This window comes from Dipodomys ordii, unplaced genomic scaffold (genome assembly GCF_000151885.1).
Source record: "Dipodomys ordii isolate 6190 unplaced genomic scaffold, Dord_2.0 Scaffold11, whole genome shotgun sequence".
NCBI lineage: Eukaryota > Metazoa > Chordata > Mammalia > Rodentia > Heteromyidae > Dipodomys > Dipodomys ordii.
The window spans coordinates 15,966,765-15,982,915 of NW_012267227.1; the positions used below are offsets into that span (position 1 = coordinate 15,966,765).

The 16,151-nt window shown below is 40.2% G+C and overlaps 1 protein-coding gene across 1 annotated transcript in view; it reads left to right on the plus strand.

Annotated features, from left to right (window-relative positions):
- The window catches only part of Ubr1 (ubiquitin protein ligase E3 component n-recognin 1), a 94,778-nt gene that overhangs the window by 8,546 nt on the left and 70,081 nt on the right, over positions 1–16,151 (plus strand). Inside the window, exons 2-6 of the mRNA XM_013009984.1 lie at positions 4,543–4,799; positions 7,142–7,220; positions 11,654–11,764; positions 12,866–12,996; positions 14,473–14,611. Of these exons, the coding sequence (XP_012865438.1) occupies positions 4,543–4,799; positions 7,142–7,220; positions 11,654–11,764; positions 12,866–12,996; positions 14,473–14,611 (717 nt within the window). The remainder of the gene's footprint in view (positions 1–4,542; positions 4,800–7,141; positions 7,221–11,653; positions 11,765–12,865; positions 12,997–14,472; positions 14,612–16,151) is intronic.

Sequence of the window (16,151 nt, forward strand, 5' to 3'; positions counted from 1 at the left end):
TGTTTTTTTTTTTTTTTTTTGGTCGGTCGTGGGGGCTGAACTCTGGGCCTGGGCGCTGTGCCTCAGCTCTTCAGCTCAAGGCTAGTGTTCTACCACTTGAGCCACAGCACCACTTGGGCTTTTTTCTGCTTATGTAGTGCTGAGGAATCGAACCCAGAGCCCATGCATGAGAGGCAAGCACTCCACCACTGAGCCACCTTCCTAACCCTAATTGCTTTGCAAGTATAGAGTTTATGCAGGAGAAAGTGTATGTGAAAAATATATACTCCGGAGTTTAGGAAAGCAGATTTCCTTTATTCAAAGATTTCAAAGAGATCCTAGGAAATTGGGGTGTGAGCTATGGTCAGAGATGTAAAAGGAAGAGAATAGCTTAGGAGGGACAAGATGCTTTCTTGGTGTAGTGTTTTACAACCATAATTCCAGCTACTTACAAGGTAGATATTGGGAAGATGATGGTTCCAAGCCACCCCTGGCAAAGAAGTTAGTAAGACCCCATAATAATGAACCAAGCTGGGCATGATGGTGCATACTTTGTGATCCAGCAAGAAGGAGGGTGTAGGTCGGAGGATTGCATTGGAGGCAATCCTGGGGGGTGAGGTGGGGGAAGCACTCTACTGAAAAATAGCCTAAAGCAAAGAGGGTTGGAGGTATGGCTCAAGTGGCATAGTGCTTTGCAATCACAAGGCCCTGAACTCTTAACCTCCCTTAAAAATTAAGAAATATTCTCACAGCATGTTTATACATTAAATAGGAAAAAATAAAAGTGAGTAAGAGAAGGGACTATAAGAATAATAGAGGGGGTGAGTAAAAAAATTATCATGTTTATAAACAGGACAAGGCTGGCAGATATAACAAAATATAGAATGAAAATAGTATTACATCAAAACTAGCAAGTTGAAACTCAATTGGGATAAAAAGTAAAACCTTAACAACTATAGGACCGGATGCCTTCTATGATATTATCTACAGGTTTTAATTGTTTACACCCCTCATCATGTTATAAGTATAATTCCAAAAAAGAAATATGCTCATTGAAAGCATGTTTAGTGCCCAAGGCAAAGAGGTCATAAATATTCACACTTCTCTGTTCAGAAGCATACTGTACATGTTCCTAAAGAGGATAATCAATCTGGGCACCAGTTGCTCACTCCTGTAATCCTAGCTTCTCAGAAAGCTGAGATCTGAGGATAGTGGTTCAAAGCCAACAGGGGCAGGAAAGTCCATATCTCCAATAAAGTACTCAAAAAAGCCAGAAGTGGCCCTGTGGCTTAAGTGGTAGAGTGCTCACCTTGAAAAAAAGAAGCTCAGGGACAGCGCCTAGGCCCAGAGTTCAAGCCCTAGGACTGACTGGAAAAAAAAAAAAGGATAATCAACATGGAAAGTAATATAGATACTGTGCCTAATTTGCCCCAGTAGAGTTGGTCAGATTTCTTCATTTCATTTTATCATGAGAATAGAGATTAATGAGAGACAAAATGGATATCTTCATGAAAGACTCATAGATGAAAGAACAGAGTGAATTCCAATGAATTATTTCAGGTGGCCTAGGGTAAAAGTTACAGGAAGACAGTTTTTGGGTTAGAAGTTGTCCAAGAAGTGTTCAGATAGACTCCTGTAGCTAATACCAGATATGTATAAATTGTATAAATGCAATGTCCTATGAAATAAGCAGTTGCAGTACAGTTTGTTTGTTGCTTGTTTTTAAGCTTTATGAGTTTGTCAAATAGAGTTGCAAGAAGATTTTATAATAACAGAGATGTTTTCTGCCTATGGAAATTTGTATAATAACAGAGATGTTTTCTGCCTATGGAAATTTGTAGAGCCAAAAGATTTTGTTGCCATTTAACAAAAAATTAAAAATAAGCGTTTCAGGGCTTCTGAAAGTCCCATAGATGTCTGGCATTTGTGTTGAGGGAGGATAAGCTGTGGTTTGAACATAAGGAATCTGCTATTACTTAAGTTCCTGTTTCAAAATGATGTTTCCCATACAGGCATCATGTCCCCGGATGATCTTAGTCAGAGTTGTGAACGTGTCTTTTAGTCTCCATGGGGATATGGGAAATGTCTGGAATGCTTGGGAATTTTAATGCTGTAAGAATTTGTTTTTACAGAACAACCAATTATGAAAGTCTTAATTCCAAATGTTAGGGGGGGAATGCCTTTTTATGGTTACTGATAGAAAAAATATTTTATTCCTCTTGCAAATAGAAGAAGAAAACAGTGCAAACAACCAAACAAAAATTTAAAAGTCAAACCTATTCTAGTCACCACTAATAGTTACTTTAATGATTTTTTTTTTTTTTTTGGTCATGGGGCTTGAACTCTGGGCCTGAGCTCTGTCCCTCACCTCTTCAGCTCAAGGCTACTGCTTTACCACTTGAGCTATAGCGTCACTTCTGGTTTTCTGGTGGTTTATTGGAGATAAAGTTTCATGGACTTTCCTGCCTGGGCTGGCTTTGAACCCAGATCCTCAGATCTCAGCCTCCTGAGTAGCTAGGATTATAGGCGTGAGCCACTGGCGCCCTGCGAATGTTGTATTTGTGTACCCAGTCAAGTACATACTGTGTAATTTTTTTTTAACCTGTGGACAAAAAAAGAGAAACTTTAATTGAAATATATTTCCTGAGTGTGACAATAATGGGAACAATTTTATGAAAGAATTTAAATTTTACTGTATCTCCTGTAAGAATACTATAAACAAAGCTATGCAGGGCTTTATGTCAAAATTTGGTTTGGTCTCTCCTTGCAAGAAGCACATAGCATTTCATGGTTTCTAAGGGCTTGTATTGTGTGTCTGTGCTAGGTCTGTGGCAGTTCAGAGGCTTGATAAAGTTTCATTCCTTGAAGCTTCCAATGTGCCTGAAGAAGCTAGATAGGCACTTTTTTTTTTTTTTTTTGGGGGGGGGGAGGGGGGGGGGGGGCGCGGCGGGGAGGGAGGGAGCCAGTCCTGGGGCTTGAATTCAAGGCCTAGGCATTGTCCCTGAACTTCTTTTTTTTTTTTGGGTCCGGTTGTGGGGCCTGAACTCTGGGCCTGGGCGCTGTCCCTCAGCTCTTCAGCTCAAGGCTAGCGCTCTACCACTTGAGCCACAGCGCCACTTCCGGCTTTTTTCTTTTTGCTTATGTGGTGCTGAGGAATCGAACCCAGGGTCTCAGGCATACAAGGCAAGCGCTCTACCACTGAGCCACCTTCCCATCTCCCTGAACTTCTTTTTGACTTGAGCCAACACCACTTCTGGCTTTTTCTGTTTTTGTGGTACTGAGGAATTGAACCCAGGGCTTCATGTGTGCTAGGCAAGTACTCTACTACTAATCCACATTCCCAGCCCAGATATGCACTTTTAAAAGTAATCAAACCACAATCAGTGCTCAAGGCCCTGGGTTCCATCCCCAGCATCACACACACACACAGAGTAAAAAAAACTAATTAAAACAATAAAGGTAACCGATGATATTAGGCAATGTTTTGAGTACAATAAGTAGCTTCTTTGTTAAGCGATGTACTGGAATTAACTGGGGAGAGAAATCTTGGGCCTATAGGTGAAGTATTCTCTTATGTAGGCCTTGTGTATAGAGGGTAAAGGGATAGAGAGCAAGTGGTTAGACTTATGGAGAGGGTACTTGGAGATGTTAGTACTCCACATATTCTGTCCAAGTGGATCAGAAGAATAGGGCAGTGTTTTAAAATAGCAGTTCTTCATAATAAGGCAAATAATGGCTGAGAGGCAACTTTAAGAATATTTAGTACTATTTTAGGGCTTAATCAGTTTTTACTTATGAGGCTTCATTCAGAGGAAACTGATTACAGAGAAGGCAAAGCCTTTTTTAACTACTAGTGCAAAATTGAACAAATCAGAAAGGGTAAATTTACAAGCCTTGTGTGTTTATATACGGCTAAGTAGGATAAGCAACTGAACTCTAGGAGTTAGGGTACCTAGCTGTTTTGTTTTTGTTTTGATTTGTGGTTTTGTGGTACTGGAGTTAGAACCTAGTACCTCGCACATACTAAACATGCACTCTACTTCCAAGGAACACCCTCAACAATCTGTAGAAATTCTGGAGGTATACATAACTTAGTTTTTTTAAAAATAAAAATAAGATTGTATTAAGGCTTACTTTTTCAACTTAACAATATTTTATGGCATTTGACTGTACAGAATGGTGTGTTCTATAGCGAATTTACTTTGCTTTTTTATTGGTGAAAAATAAAGTATGTTGCTGATCACCTTGAAGGTACAGAATTATGCCATTACTTGTGCTTTTAGACGATTTTGTTTGTTTGTTTTTGTTGGTTGTGGGGCTTGAACCCTAGGCCTAGGTGCTGTTCCTAGCTTTTCAGCTTAAGGCTAGTGCTCTACCACTTGAGCCACAGTGCCACTTCTGGCCTTTGCTGGTTATGTGGTCCTGAGGAATGGAACCCAGGGCCTCATGCATGCAAGGCAAGCACTCTACCACTCAGCCACCTTCCCAGCCCCTTGTGCCTCTAAATATTATGAGGGAACTACTGGAAAAAAAAGTCTTAATTGCTTTCTTTTTTTTTTACAGTGGTGGGATCAACAAGTTGATTTTTATACTGCTTTCCTGCATCATTTAGCACAATTGGTGCCAGAAATTTATTTTGCTGAGATGGACCCAGACTTGGAAAAGCAAGAAGAGAATGTGCAAATGTCAATATTCACTCCACTAGAATGGTACTTATTTGGAGAAGATCCAGATATTTGTTTAGAGAAATTAAAGCATAGCGGCGCATTCCAACTCTGTGGGAAGGTTTTCAAAAGTGGAGAGACAACATATTCTTGTAGGTAAGCATTAGACATTTTATGGGATTGGGTATAATTACAATCCTGGGATTTCATAGAGTAGCTCTTTATTATTATTCATAATAGATTTAATACTACTTAATTAACCTCGTATCCTATACACACTTCAAGTACGTTTTTTGCTGGAAAAGCTTGGTTTTGAATATATGACTTTCAGTTAAGCAATCTTTCATTTTTCCTTACTATTCTCCAGAAGTATTTAAATGAAAGATTTTTGCTTTGTGTGTAAAAAATATAGTCATATTATTTAAAACCTTTGGAGCCAGGTGCCTGTGGCTTATGCCTGTAATCCTAGCTACTACCCAGCAGGCTGAGATCTGAGGATCCCAGTTTGGAGCCAGCTAGAACAGACAAATCAGAGAGACTCTTATCTGACCCCAAGTAATTATCTGCTCTGCTAAAAATGTCAGCAGTGTTGAGCTTGAGACAACTTGCTGGAAATTGATTAGTAGGCCATTCATATTTTATAGGATATTATTAGGAATCTTTATGTCCTGGTAGGCTTTTAATTTTTTTGGCTATTTTATTTATTTATTGTCTGTTCTGGGGCTTGAACTTTGGGCCTGGGCACAGTCCCTCAGCTCTTAAGCTGAAGGAGAGCGCTCTACCATTTGAGCCGCAGTGCCACTTCCGGTATCCTGGTGGTTAATTGCAGGTAAGAGTCTCATGGACTTTCCTGCCCTGGCTGGCTTTGAACCATGGTCCTTAGATCTCAGCCTCCTAAGTAGCTAGGATTCCAGGCATGAGCCACTGGCGCCTGGCTTGGTTGTTTGTTAGTGCTAGGGATTACACCCAGGGCCTGGTAATTGTTAGACAGGTGTTTTTTTTTTTTTTTTTTTGGTCGGTCGTGGGGCTTGAACTCTGGGCCTGGACGTTGTCCCTCAGCTCTTCAGCTCAAGGCTAGCGCTCTAACATTTGAGCTACAGTGCCACTTCTGGTTTTCTGGTGGTTTATTGGAGATAGGAGTCTCACGGTCTCTCCTGCCCAGGCTGGCTTTGAATCGTGATCCTCAGATCTCAGCCTCCTGAGTAGCTAGGATTACAGGCGTGAGCCACCAGCGCCCGGCTTAGACAGGCATTTTTTATCACTGACTTTCACCTCCTCCTCCAAACTTCATTTTTAGAACTTCCTGATTTCATTTCTTCACTCCTTAAAATAAAAATATTTTATTTTAAAATTAAATATTATCATTGATCAAGATATATTGTACCTATAACTGATTTGTTGAATTAAAACCCCTTTTTATAGCTACATAAAGATTTAATTTTTTAAATTAAAGAATTTAATCTACTTTGCACTAATTTGTATTGTTTTAAATTTATTTTTATTTTTTTTGAGTCAGTTGTGGGGCTTGAACTCTGGGCCTGGGCACTGTCCCTCAGCTCTTCAGCTAAGGTGAGCGTTCTACCACTTGAGCCACAGGGCCACTTCCAGCTTTTTCTGTTTATGTGGTGCTGGGGAATCGAATCCAGGGCCTCATGCATTGAAGGCAAGTGCTCTACCACTGAGCTACCTTCCTAGCCCCTGTTTTTAGTGTTTCTCTGAAAATATTAAATAAAATGTTGTATGAGTTATACCAAGCACTATTGTAGGTGTTTGGGGCATATTAATGTGTAAAATAAATATTGCTTCCCCTTTACCACTTGTATTCCAGTGAATTTTGTCTTTTCCCAATAGTATATGATCACTGTTTGTAAAATATACTTATAAATGTCAATAGAATAAAGTGATGACAAATAATGGAAAAAGGATCATTTTCATGAAATTAATTTTCAGTTGTAACTTAACAGTTTGAAGCCAGGTGAAAGGTCAGCTTTATAAAGATAACTTAAACAAAGTGAACTTCTGTGTAGCTACACTCAAATGTGGCTAAAATTATGTTGGTAATCATCTCATCTTTGTTTAAAACATTAGGATAATGCTTTTTTTGTTTGTTTGTTTTTTGTTGTTGGTGGTGGTGGTCATGTGGCTTGAACTCAAGGATTTGGCACTGTCCCTGAGCTCTGTCATTCAAGGCTAGTGCTCTACCACTTGAGTCACCATGCCACTTCTGGTTTTGTGGTAGTTAGTCGGAGGTAAGAGTGTCATGGACTTTCCTGCCCAGGCTGGCTTTGAACCATGTTCCTCAGATCTCAGCCTCCTGAGTAGCTAGGATTACAGGTGTGAGCCACTAGCACTGGGCTAGGATGTTTTTTTTTGTTGTTGTTGTTGTTGCATTTTCATACTGTACTCCATACAGGACGCTCATTCACATTATAGTCACACATCAAGCCATCAGCAGGAGTCATCTAAGTTTTTGGAATCTAATTTTTGATCTTTTTCAGGGACTGTGCAATTGATCCAACATGTGTACTGTGTATGGACTGCTTCCAGAATAGTGTTCATAAAAATCATCGATACAAGGTATGAAAGTCGATCCACTCAAAATAGCTGGAATAACAAGCATTGTGTAGCCATCTAATCCAAATTCTTAACTGGTGCTTGAATTCCTGTTACATAGTTCTGATAGGTGGATTGCAGACCTCTACTTAAATATATGTAGCCAGCAGTAGTGCCTTACACTTAAAATTCTAGCTACTCAGGAGATCTGCAGATAACAGATCAAAGCCACCCCTAGCAGAAAAATCGTGGAGACTCTTCATCTCCAATTAACCAGCAAAAGCTGGACTAGAGATGTAGCTCGAGAGCATGCCCGGCATGAGTGAAAAAGCTGACTGAACATTTGACCATTACTGATGGAGTAAGACTGAATTAATAGAAGCTTTCTAAAAAATAAATATGACTAATGAACAATTCAGATGAGAAGTCACATTGGGTGCTTCAAAAGTATCAAACATTCTCTCAGGATGGGTGCTTATTATGTGTTGGACTTTGCGACTTTTCTCTATATTGTGCATATTTTGTGTGTATATATATGTGTGTGTGTGTATATATATATGTGTGTGTATGTGTATGTGTGTGTCTATATATATATATTGTATGTGTGTGTTTGGGACACACATTTTTTGGTTTTTTTTTTGCCAGTCCTGGTGCTTGAACTCAGGGCCTGGGCGCTGTCCCTGAGCTTCTTTTGCTCAAGGCTAGAGCTCTACCACTTGAGCCACAACGCCACTTCTGGCTTTTTCTGCTTATGTGGTGCTGAGGAATCGAACCCAGAGCCTCATGCATGCAAGGCAAGCATTCTACCACTGAGCCACCTTCCCAGTCCTGTATATATTTTTAATTGTAAAAATACTGTACAGAGGGGTTATAGTTACGTTGGTAAGGTAATGAGTACATTTCCTATCAAGCGTTTTCACCTCCTCCTTTGTTTTTCCCCACCATCCCTTCCCGCCCTGTGTATATTCTTTAGAATACTAACAAAATACTTTATGAATAAAAAAAAAATGAATCCATTAAAATTTGGGGAAAAAAATGGAAGAAGGGTGGGGTGATAGGAGTAATTCAGGGGGAAGACTCAAGATCACTATCATGATATAACTTGATTGAATAGAACCAAAATTCTGGCTGAGTGCATTTTAACTAGGATCTTTCTGTTTTAATTTTTATTTTTGTTAGTTGTGAGGCTTGAACTCAGGGCCTGGGCACTGTCACTGAGCTTTTTTCTTTTTTTTTTTGTCGGTCATGGGACTTGAACTCTGGGCCTGGGCGCTGTCCCTCAGCTCTTCAGCTCAAGGCGAGCGCTCTACCACTTGAGCTACAGTCCCACTTCCGGTTTTCTGGTGGTTTATTGGAGATAGGAGTCTCAAGGTCTCTCCTGCCCAGGCTGGTTTTGAACCGCGATCCTCAGATCTCAGCCTCCTGAGTAGCTAGGATTACAGGCGTGAGCCACCAGTGCCCGGCTCACTGAGCTTTTTTGCTCAAAGCTGGCACTCTACCACTTTGTGCCACTACTCTACTTCAGTTTTTTGACGGTTAATTGAAGGTAAGAGTCTCATGAACTTTACTCTGCAAGCTGACTTTGAACCATGATTTTTTTAGATATCAGCCTCTTGAGAAGCTAGGACCATAGGCATGAGGTATCTGCAGCTGGCCCACCAATATCTCATCAAGTCTTAGATACTTTTCCTGTGTCTCTCATAGTTTCTAGGGCATAGATGTTTTCAGTAAACATTTGTTGAAGTGTTAGGATCAAAAAGGCAAAGCTGATGGTTAAGATTTAATTCTAGGGCTGGGAAGGTGGCTCAGTGGTAGAGTGCTTACCTTGCATGTATGAAGCCCTGAGTTTGATTCCTCAGCACCACATAAGCAGAAAAAGCTGGAAGTGGTGCTGTGGCTCAAGTGGTAGAGCTCTAGCTTTGAGCTGAAGAGCTGAGGGACAGCGTCCAGGCCCAGAGGTCAGGCCCCATGACTGACCAAAAAAAAAAAAAAAAGGGCTGGGAAGGTGGCTCAGTGGTAGAGCGCTTGCCTTGCATGCATGAGGCCCTGGGTTCAGTTCCTCAGCACCACATAAGCAGAAAAAAAAAAGCTGGAAGTGGCCCTGGGCTCAAGTGGTAGCGTGCTAGCCTTGAGCTGAAGAGCTGAGGGACAGCGCCCAGGCCCAGAGTTCAGGCCCCACGACCGGACCCTCCCCCCCCCAAAAAAGAATAAAAACAACTATTAGGGATGTATTTTAACATCAGCCTGCTTTTATATATATTTTATTATCCTAAGGGATGCGATTCTATGTGTTTATTGTCTTTCCAGTAGAGTTGCTTTAACAATTATTGGGTTGAGGAAGTGGTACTGTGGCTCAAAGTGGTAAAGCATTAGCCTTGAGTGAAGGAACTCAGAGACAATGCCCAGGCCTGAGTTCAAGCCCCATAATGGACCAGAAAGAAAAAGAAATGTATGAGCCAGGCATTGGTGGCTCACACCTGTAATCCTAGCTCCTCAGAAGCCTCAAATCTGAGGGGTCCATAGCCAGCCTGGGCAGGAAAGTCCATGAAACTCTTTTTTTTTTCCTTTTGGCCGGTGGTGGGGTTTGAACTCTGAGTGCTCTACCATTTGAGCTACAGCGCCACTTCCGGTTTTCTGGTGGTTTATTGGAGATAAGAGTTTCACGGTCTTTCCTGCCCAGGCTGGCTTTGAACCGAGATCCTCAGATCTCAGTCTCCTGAGTAGTTAGGATTACAGGCGTGAGCCACTGGCTACCAGCTCCATGAGACTCTTTTTATCTCCAATTAACCACTAGAAAACTGGAAGTGGCGCTGTGGCTCAAGTGGTAGAGCGCTAGCCTTGAGCTGAAGATCTGAGGGACAGCGCCCAGGCCCAGAGTTCAGGCCCCATGACCGGTGCGCAACACACACACACACACACACACACTATATATATATATATATATATACATACATATATATATAATGTATGAAATATATAAACTTATATATAAATATATAACATTATCACATATATACACACACACACATGGTTGAGGTTATTGTTTAGTGGTAGAGCATTTGCCTGGCATGTACAAGGCTAAATACATAAATAAGTAAAGAATTACTAGGTATTAAACTGGAGACTACCTTTTGAAGACTTAAGGAATGAAAAAAAATATAAATAAGAATTACAGTTTCTTTTTGTTGTTAGTTATGGGACTTGAACTCTGGGCGTGGGCTCTGTCCCTGAGCTCTTTTTCTCAAGGCTAGTACCTTAGCATTTTGAGCCACAGCCCCACTTCTAGTTTTATGATAGTTAATTGGAGATAAGAGTCTTCAAGAGGGCTGGGAAGGTGGCTCAGTGGTAGAGCACTTGCCTTGCATGCTCGAGGCCCTGGGTTCGATTCCTCAGCACCACATAAGCAAAAAAGAAAAAAGCCGGAAGTGGCGCTCTGGCTCAAGTGGTAGAGTGCTAGCCTTGAGCTGAAGAGCTGAGGGACAGCGCCCAGGCCCAGAGTTCAGGCCCCTTGACTGGACCCAAAAAAAAAAAAAAAAGAGTCTTCAAGACTCTCATTGCCTCTGTTGGCTTTGAACCAAAATCCTCATATATCAGCCTCTTGATTGGCTGGAATTACAAGTCTGAGGTACCAGCACTGGCTTTTTCTTTTCTTTTTAGTCTCTTCTCTTTTGATTCTGGAGATCGAACCCAGGTGTTGCACTTTCTAGGCAAGCAACCTTGCTACTGAACTACATCCCCAAAACAGCAACTGCAGTACTGCGAATGTATAGTAGAGCACACAGACCTAAGCATAGTAAAGATCTGTTAACTGTTAACAATGTCACTTCTGGGTGTTTTTCTTGAATTGCTTACCAATTTATATTCCCATTAGAAGAATGTGGGGATGTTTTCATGTTTTTGTTTTTTGTGGTTCTTAGGTTTGAACTCAGGGCCTCAGTCTTGCTAGATGGATGCTCTACTATTTGAGCCACACTCCCAGACCTGTGGGAACCTGGTTACCTTTGTTCCCACACTTAATTTGTCTTTTTAACTCTTATTCTTTCAATTTACATTTCTGTTCAATTTATCCACAGCTTAATTATATGTTTATTCTTTAGTCATGTACTGGGATTTGAACTCAGAACCTCAAACTTGCTTGGCTTTGCTTGCTCAGACTTGATGCCTGTCTCTTGGAATTTTTGTCCTGGCTGACTTCAAACTACCATCTTCTAGATCTCAGCCCTCCTGAATAACTAGTATTACAGGGTATATGTTTTAGGCAACTGATTAAAATGGTTTTTGTTACATCTAGTTTCTATTACATTAAAGAAATTATTTCTTCAATGATAGGAGATTTCATAAAAATACAATGAAAATTGAATTATTAGTGAGAACTTATTATTTGAGTCATCTTTATCATTCCTCCTTGATTTATAATATATTTTGGTATTATAACAAACCCATTTGTCATTTGTCAGATGCATACTTCTACTGGAGGAGGGTTTTGTGACTGTGGAGACACAGAGGCGTGGAAAACTGGCCCTTTTTGCTTAAGTCATGAGCCTGGAAGAGCAAGTATTACAAAAGAGGTAGGAATACTTAAACTTACTGAAATTAGATAAACTATTATGACTTCTTTTTTTTTGGGTCCGGTCGTGGGGCCTGAACTCTGGGCCTGGGCACTGTCCCTCAGCTCTTCAGCTCAAGGCTAGCACTCTACCACTTGAGCCATAGCGCCACTTCTGGCTTTTTTCTTTTTGCTTATGTGGTGCTGAGGAATCGAACCCAGGGCCTCGAGCATGCAAGACAAGCGCTCTACCACTGAGCCACCTTCCCAGCCCCATGGCTTCTTTTTAGAATTCCAGTATTTTGTTCCAATATTTAAATGTAAGTAAGCTTTTTTTTTACTCCAAAGAATATAAAGATTTGGTAAGCTCTCCCTAAAGAGGGAATGAATTCACAAAAACTAAATTCAGGATACTTGTTAAGCAATCAAATGAATCAAATAATACACCTTATTCTTCTTGATAAGAATATGTATAAGCCTGAAACAACAAAGGGAAGCATTAAGTATATGAATGTATAAGTAAAGTAGGTTAAATTGATATCTTTTACTTGCAGAAAACTTGAGGATTACGGGCAGGCATTACCACACTGGGCAAAGTGATTATTTTGAATAGATAACATTGTCTTCCTTCATTCATACAGTGAGACTAAAAGAGGATATTCTTAGGATCATAAAGGCTCAAAAGATGTGGGCATATGATCATATAAAATGATATTTATCAAAATGAACTCCAAGAAGTAGAAACAAGAGGTTTGGTTATTTTGCTTCTTTTTTTTCCCCCCCTTTGTCACTGTTTTTGATTTCTGTACCTTTTGCCTTGTATATAAATTTATCCATTTGATGGTGGGGGAGCACAGAGTAATGGTGAACAAATGCAACAGTGATTCTCACTAGATACTATGCTGAAAATGAGCTACACAATTTGTGAAGGGAGGGGCGTTGGGAGAGCAAAACTGAGGTAAGAGGTGACATTGTTCAGAAAAAAATGTATTTATTATCTGACTTCTATAACTGTAACCCCCCCCTACATCACCTGTACAATAATAATTTTTAAAAAAGATTGTCTTCATCTGTTTATTTGTATACAATTTTGGTTAGCATGTTTCTCTCTGCTTTCTCACAGAATCCACGTTGTCCATTGAATGAAGAGGTAATTGCTCAAGCCAGGAAAATATTCCCTTCAGTGATAAAATACATTGTAGAAATGACTATATGGGAAGAAGAAAAGGAATTGCCTCCTGAACTGCAGATAAGGTGGGGAAAATGGGCGAAAGGGCTAGGCTTAAGTGATGGCTATTTTGCAAAGTAGGTGTTGGTTAGATGTTTTTGTTGTTATTTATTGCTTATTATTATGAAAAATATTTTGTAGCTTATCTTGGGAATATATATATATATATTTTTTTTTTTTTTTGTTTTGTTTTGTTTTGTTTTGAGGGGGTTTGAACTCAGGGCTTGGGCACTGTCCCTGAGCTCTTTTGCTCAAGGCTAGTGTTCTACCACTTTGAGCCACAGCACCACTTCTGGTTTTTGAATGGTTAATTGGAGATAAGAACCTCATTGGGACTTTTCTGCCTGGGCTGGCTTTGAACTGCAATCCTTAGATCTCAGCCTCCTGAGTAATAAGGGTTACAGGCATGAGTCACCAGCGCCTGGCTTTGGGAATATTTTTTACGTGTTTGCATGAAAAACTAGAGGAAAAACAAGGAAAAGGTGATAGAAATCTTTTTAGAAATTTTGTATTGGTGAACTTAATCTGAGCCATCTGCCTGCCCAAAACAGGACTCTTGTTTGAATATCATTGTGTTAAGTAGGTGGTACTGGTTTTTGGATCTATGGGTCTGAGAGCTATTCTCTGTCACTGCTTATCAAAGAAGTTTAACCCCTCTGAGCCTATTTCCTACACTCTAGAAGTCTGAGAAAATGTCTGTAAAGTTAGGAGATCAACAGAAAAGTCATAAATGACTTCAGGCTGATTATATATGTAAAGCCCATAGCAGCTCTTTTTACTACTGAATTGTGCTCTTTTTAGAGGTGAAAAAGGCATCATCTTCTCAGTGGGATTAAGAGGATAAGTGACCTGTCTAAGGTCCTGAAGCTAAATTGTGAGAGCTGCTATTTACATACACTGAAAACAAAACAAGTGGTTCCATAACAATAGGAGATGAACACAAAAATACACACAATAGAATTCATCAGAATCTAAGCATTAATAAAATCTGATATACTATCGTTGCTGGCTTGAAGGTTATGAACCTGAGGCAGATCTCCCTTTGTCTAAATGGAAGATAAGCAAAAGTTAAGAGTGGTCTTTATGATACATTACTATTGAAATGAGACTTCTGAAAGTAGTAAGGAAAATTGGAGGGGAAAAAACATGGAAAAAGTAACATTTTTATTAATGTTTTTATTTTATTTATTTTTTTGGAGGCTACATCTCAGTGTGTTGGCCAGGCTAGTCTCTATCTAGTGAATCAAGTGATTCTCCCTTCTCAGCTTCCCTAGTGGCTAGAACTACAGGCATGTACCACCATGCCTGAATAGTTCTTTAAAAAAATTCCCTTGTTATTAAAACACTTAAAATCATTTAATGTATCAGTATTACAGTGTTACAGTGTTTCCCACGTTTTGCTGTAATACAAATGTCATATGCTACTTTGTTGTATTTTTAATATTTTCCTTTAATTGTTGCAGTATTTACATCTATGTATCTTTTTATTAAAAAAAAAACAGGGAGAAAAATGAAAGATACTACTGTGTCCTTTTCAATGATGAGCATCATTCCTATGACCATGTCATATACAGTCTACAAAGAGCTCTTGACTGTGAACTTGCGGAGGCCCAGTTGCACACCACTGCCATAGACAAAGAGGTTTGTGGTTTCTGTGTGGTTTATGCTGCTGCCCTTTATTAGCATCTTACTAGTTAGGTGCTCACTGGATTCTTGTCATGTGCCTTAGCATTGTGTTGGTACAGCTATCCTCTCTATTTATTCCTTATGGCTTGAGTAAATTGGTTAGAATTTTTATTTTTATTATTTTAATTTTTTTAGTTTAATTTTTTAATTTTTTTGTCCATCATGGGGCTTGAACTCTGGGCTTGGGCACTATCCCTCAGCTCTTCACCCCAAAGCAAGCGCTCTACCTCTTGAGCCACAGCGCCACTTCCTGTTTTCTAGTGTTTTTTTAATTGGAGATCAGAGTCTCACGGACTTTTCTGCCTGGGCTGGCTTTAAACCGTGATCCTCACATCTCAGCCTCCTGAGTAGCTAGGATTATAGGCATGAGCCCCTGGCACCCGGCAGAATTTTTATTTTATATGTCAAAGTTTCATAGTTTTAGTTAACTCTTTATTAACTTGTCATTCTAAATAATTAGAAAGTTACTGAATATATTTAACAAAGCATAAGTAAAAAGTATCATCTTGGACTGTGCAGGTGGCTCAGTGAAGTCCTAGGTTCAATTCCTCAGCACCACATAAGCAGAAAAAACCAGAAGTGGCACTGTGACACAAGTGGTAGAGTGCTAGCCTTGGCTGAAGAGCTGAGGGACAGCGCTCAGGCCACATGACCGGGGAAAAAAAAGTATCACCTTACATTACTCTCTTCCTAAAGTTTATTGAATTTATTAATCGCTGGAGTTATGAAATGTTCATCATTTTTCAAGTTTTTAACCTGATTTGTTTCTTATTTTTAGAATAAAGCATTTCTGTAGTGTAGCTTTTATTTGATATGCATTCAAAACAAATAGTTCTTCAGGAGGCACAATTGCCTAATAAGGAACATTAACTTGGGGCTGGGAAGGTGGCTCAGTGGTAGAGTGCTTGCCTTGTATGCGTGAGGCCCTGGGTTCGATTCCTCAGCACCACATAAGCAAAAAGAAAAAAGCCGGAAGTGGCGCTGTTGCTCAAATAGTAGAGCACTAGCCTTGAGCTGAAGAGCTGAGGGACAAGGCCCAGGCACAGAATTCAGGCCCCACGACCGGACCAAAAAAAAAGGAACATTATGCCTTTTTTTTTTTGGTCAGTTGTGGGGCCTGAACTCTGGGCCTGAGCACTGTCTTTCAGCTCTTCAGCTCAAGACTAGCCCTCTACCACTTGAGCCACAGTGCCACTTACAGCCTTTTCTGCTTATGTGATGCTAAGGAATTGAAGCCAGGGCCTCAAGAATGCAAGGCAAGCATTCTACAACTGAACCACCTTCCCAGCCCCCTTGTTTATTTAGTTATTTATTTTTTATTGGTCCTGGGGCTTGAACTCTAGGCCTGGGTGCTGTTCTTCAGCTCTTCAGCTCAAGGCTACCACTCTACCACTTGAGCCACAGCACCACTTTTGGTTTTCTGAGTGATTTATTGGAGATAAGATTCTCACAGACTTTCCTGCCTGGGGTTGGCTTTGAACCATGATCCTCAGAT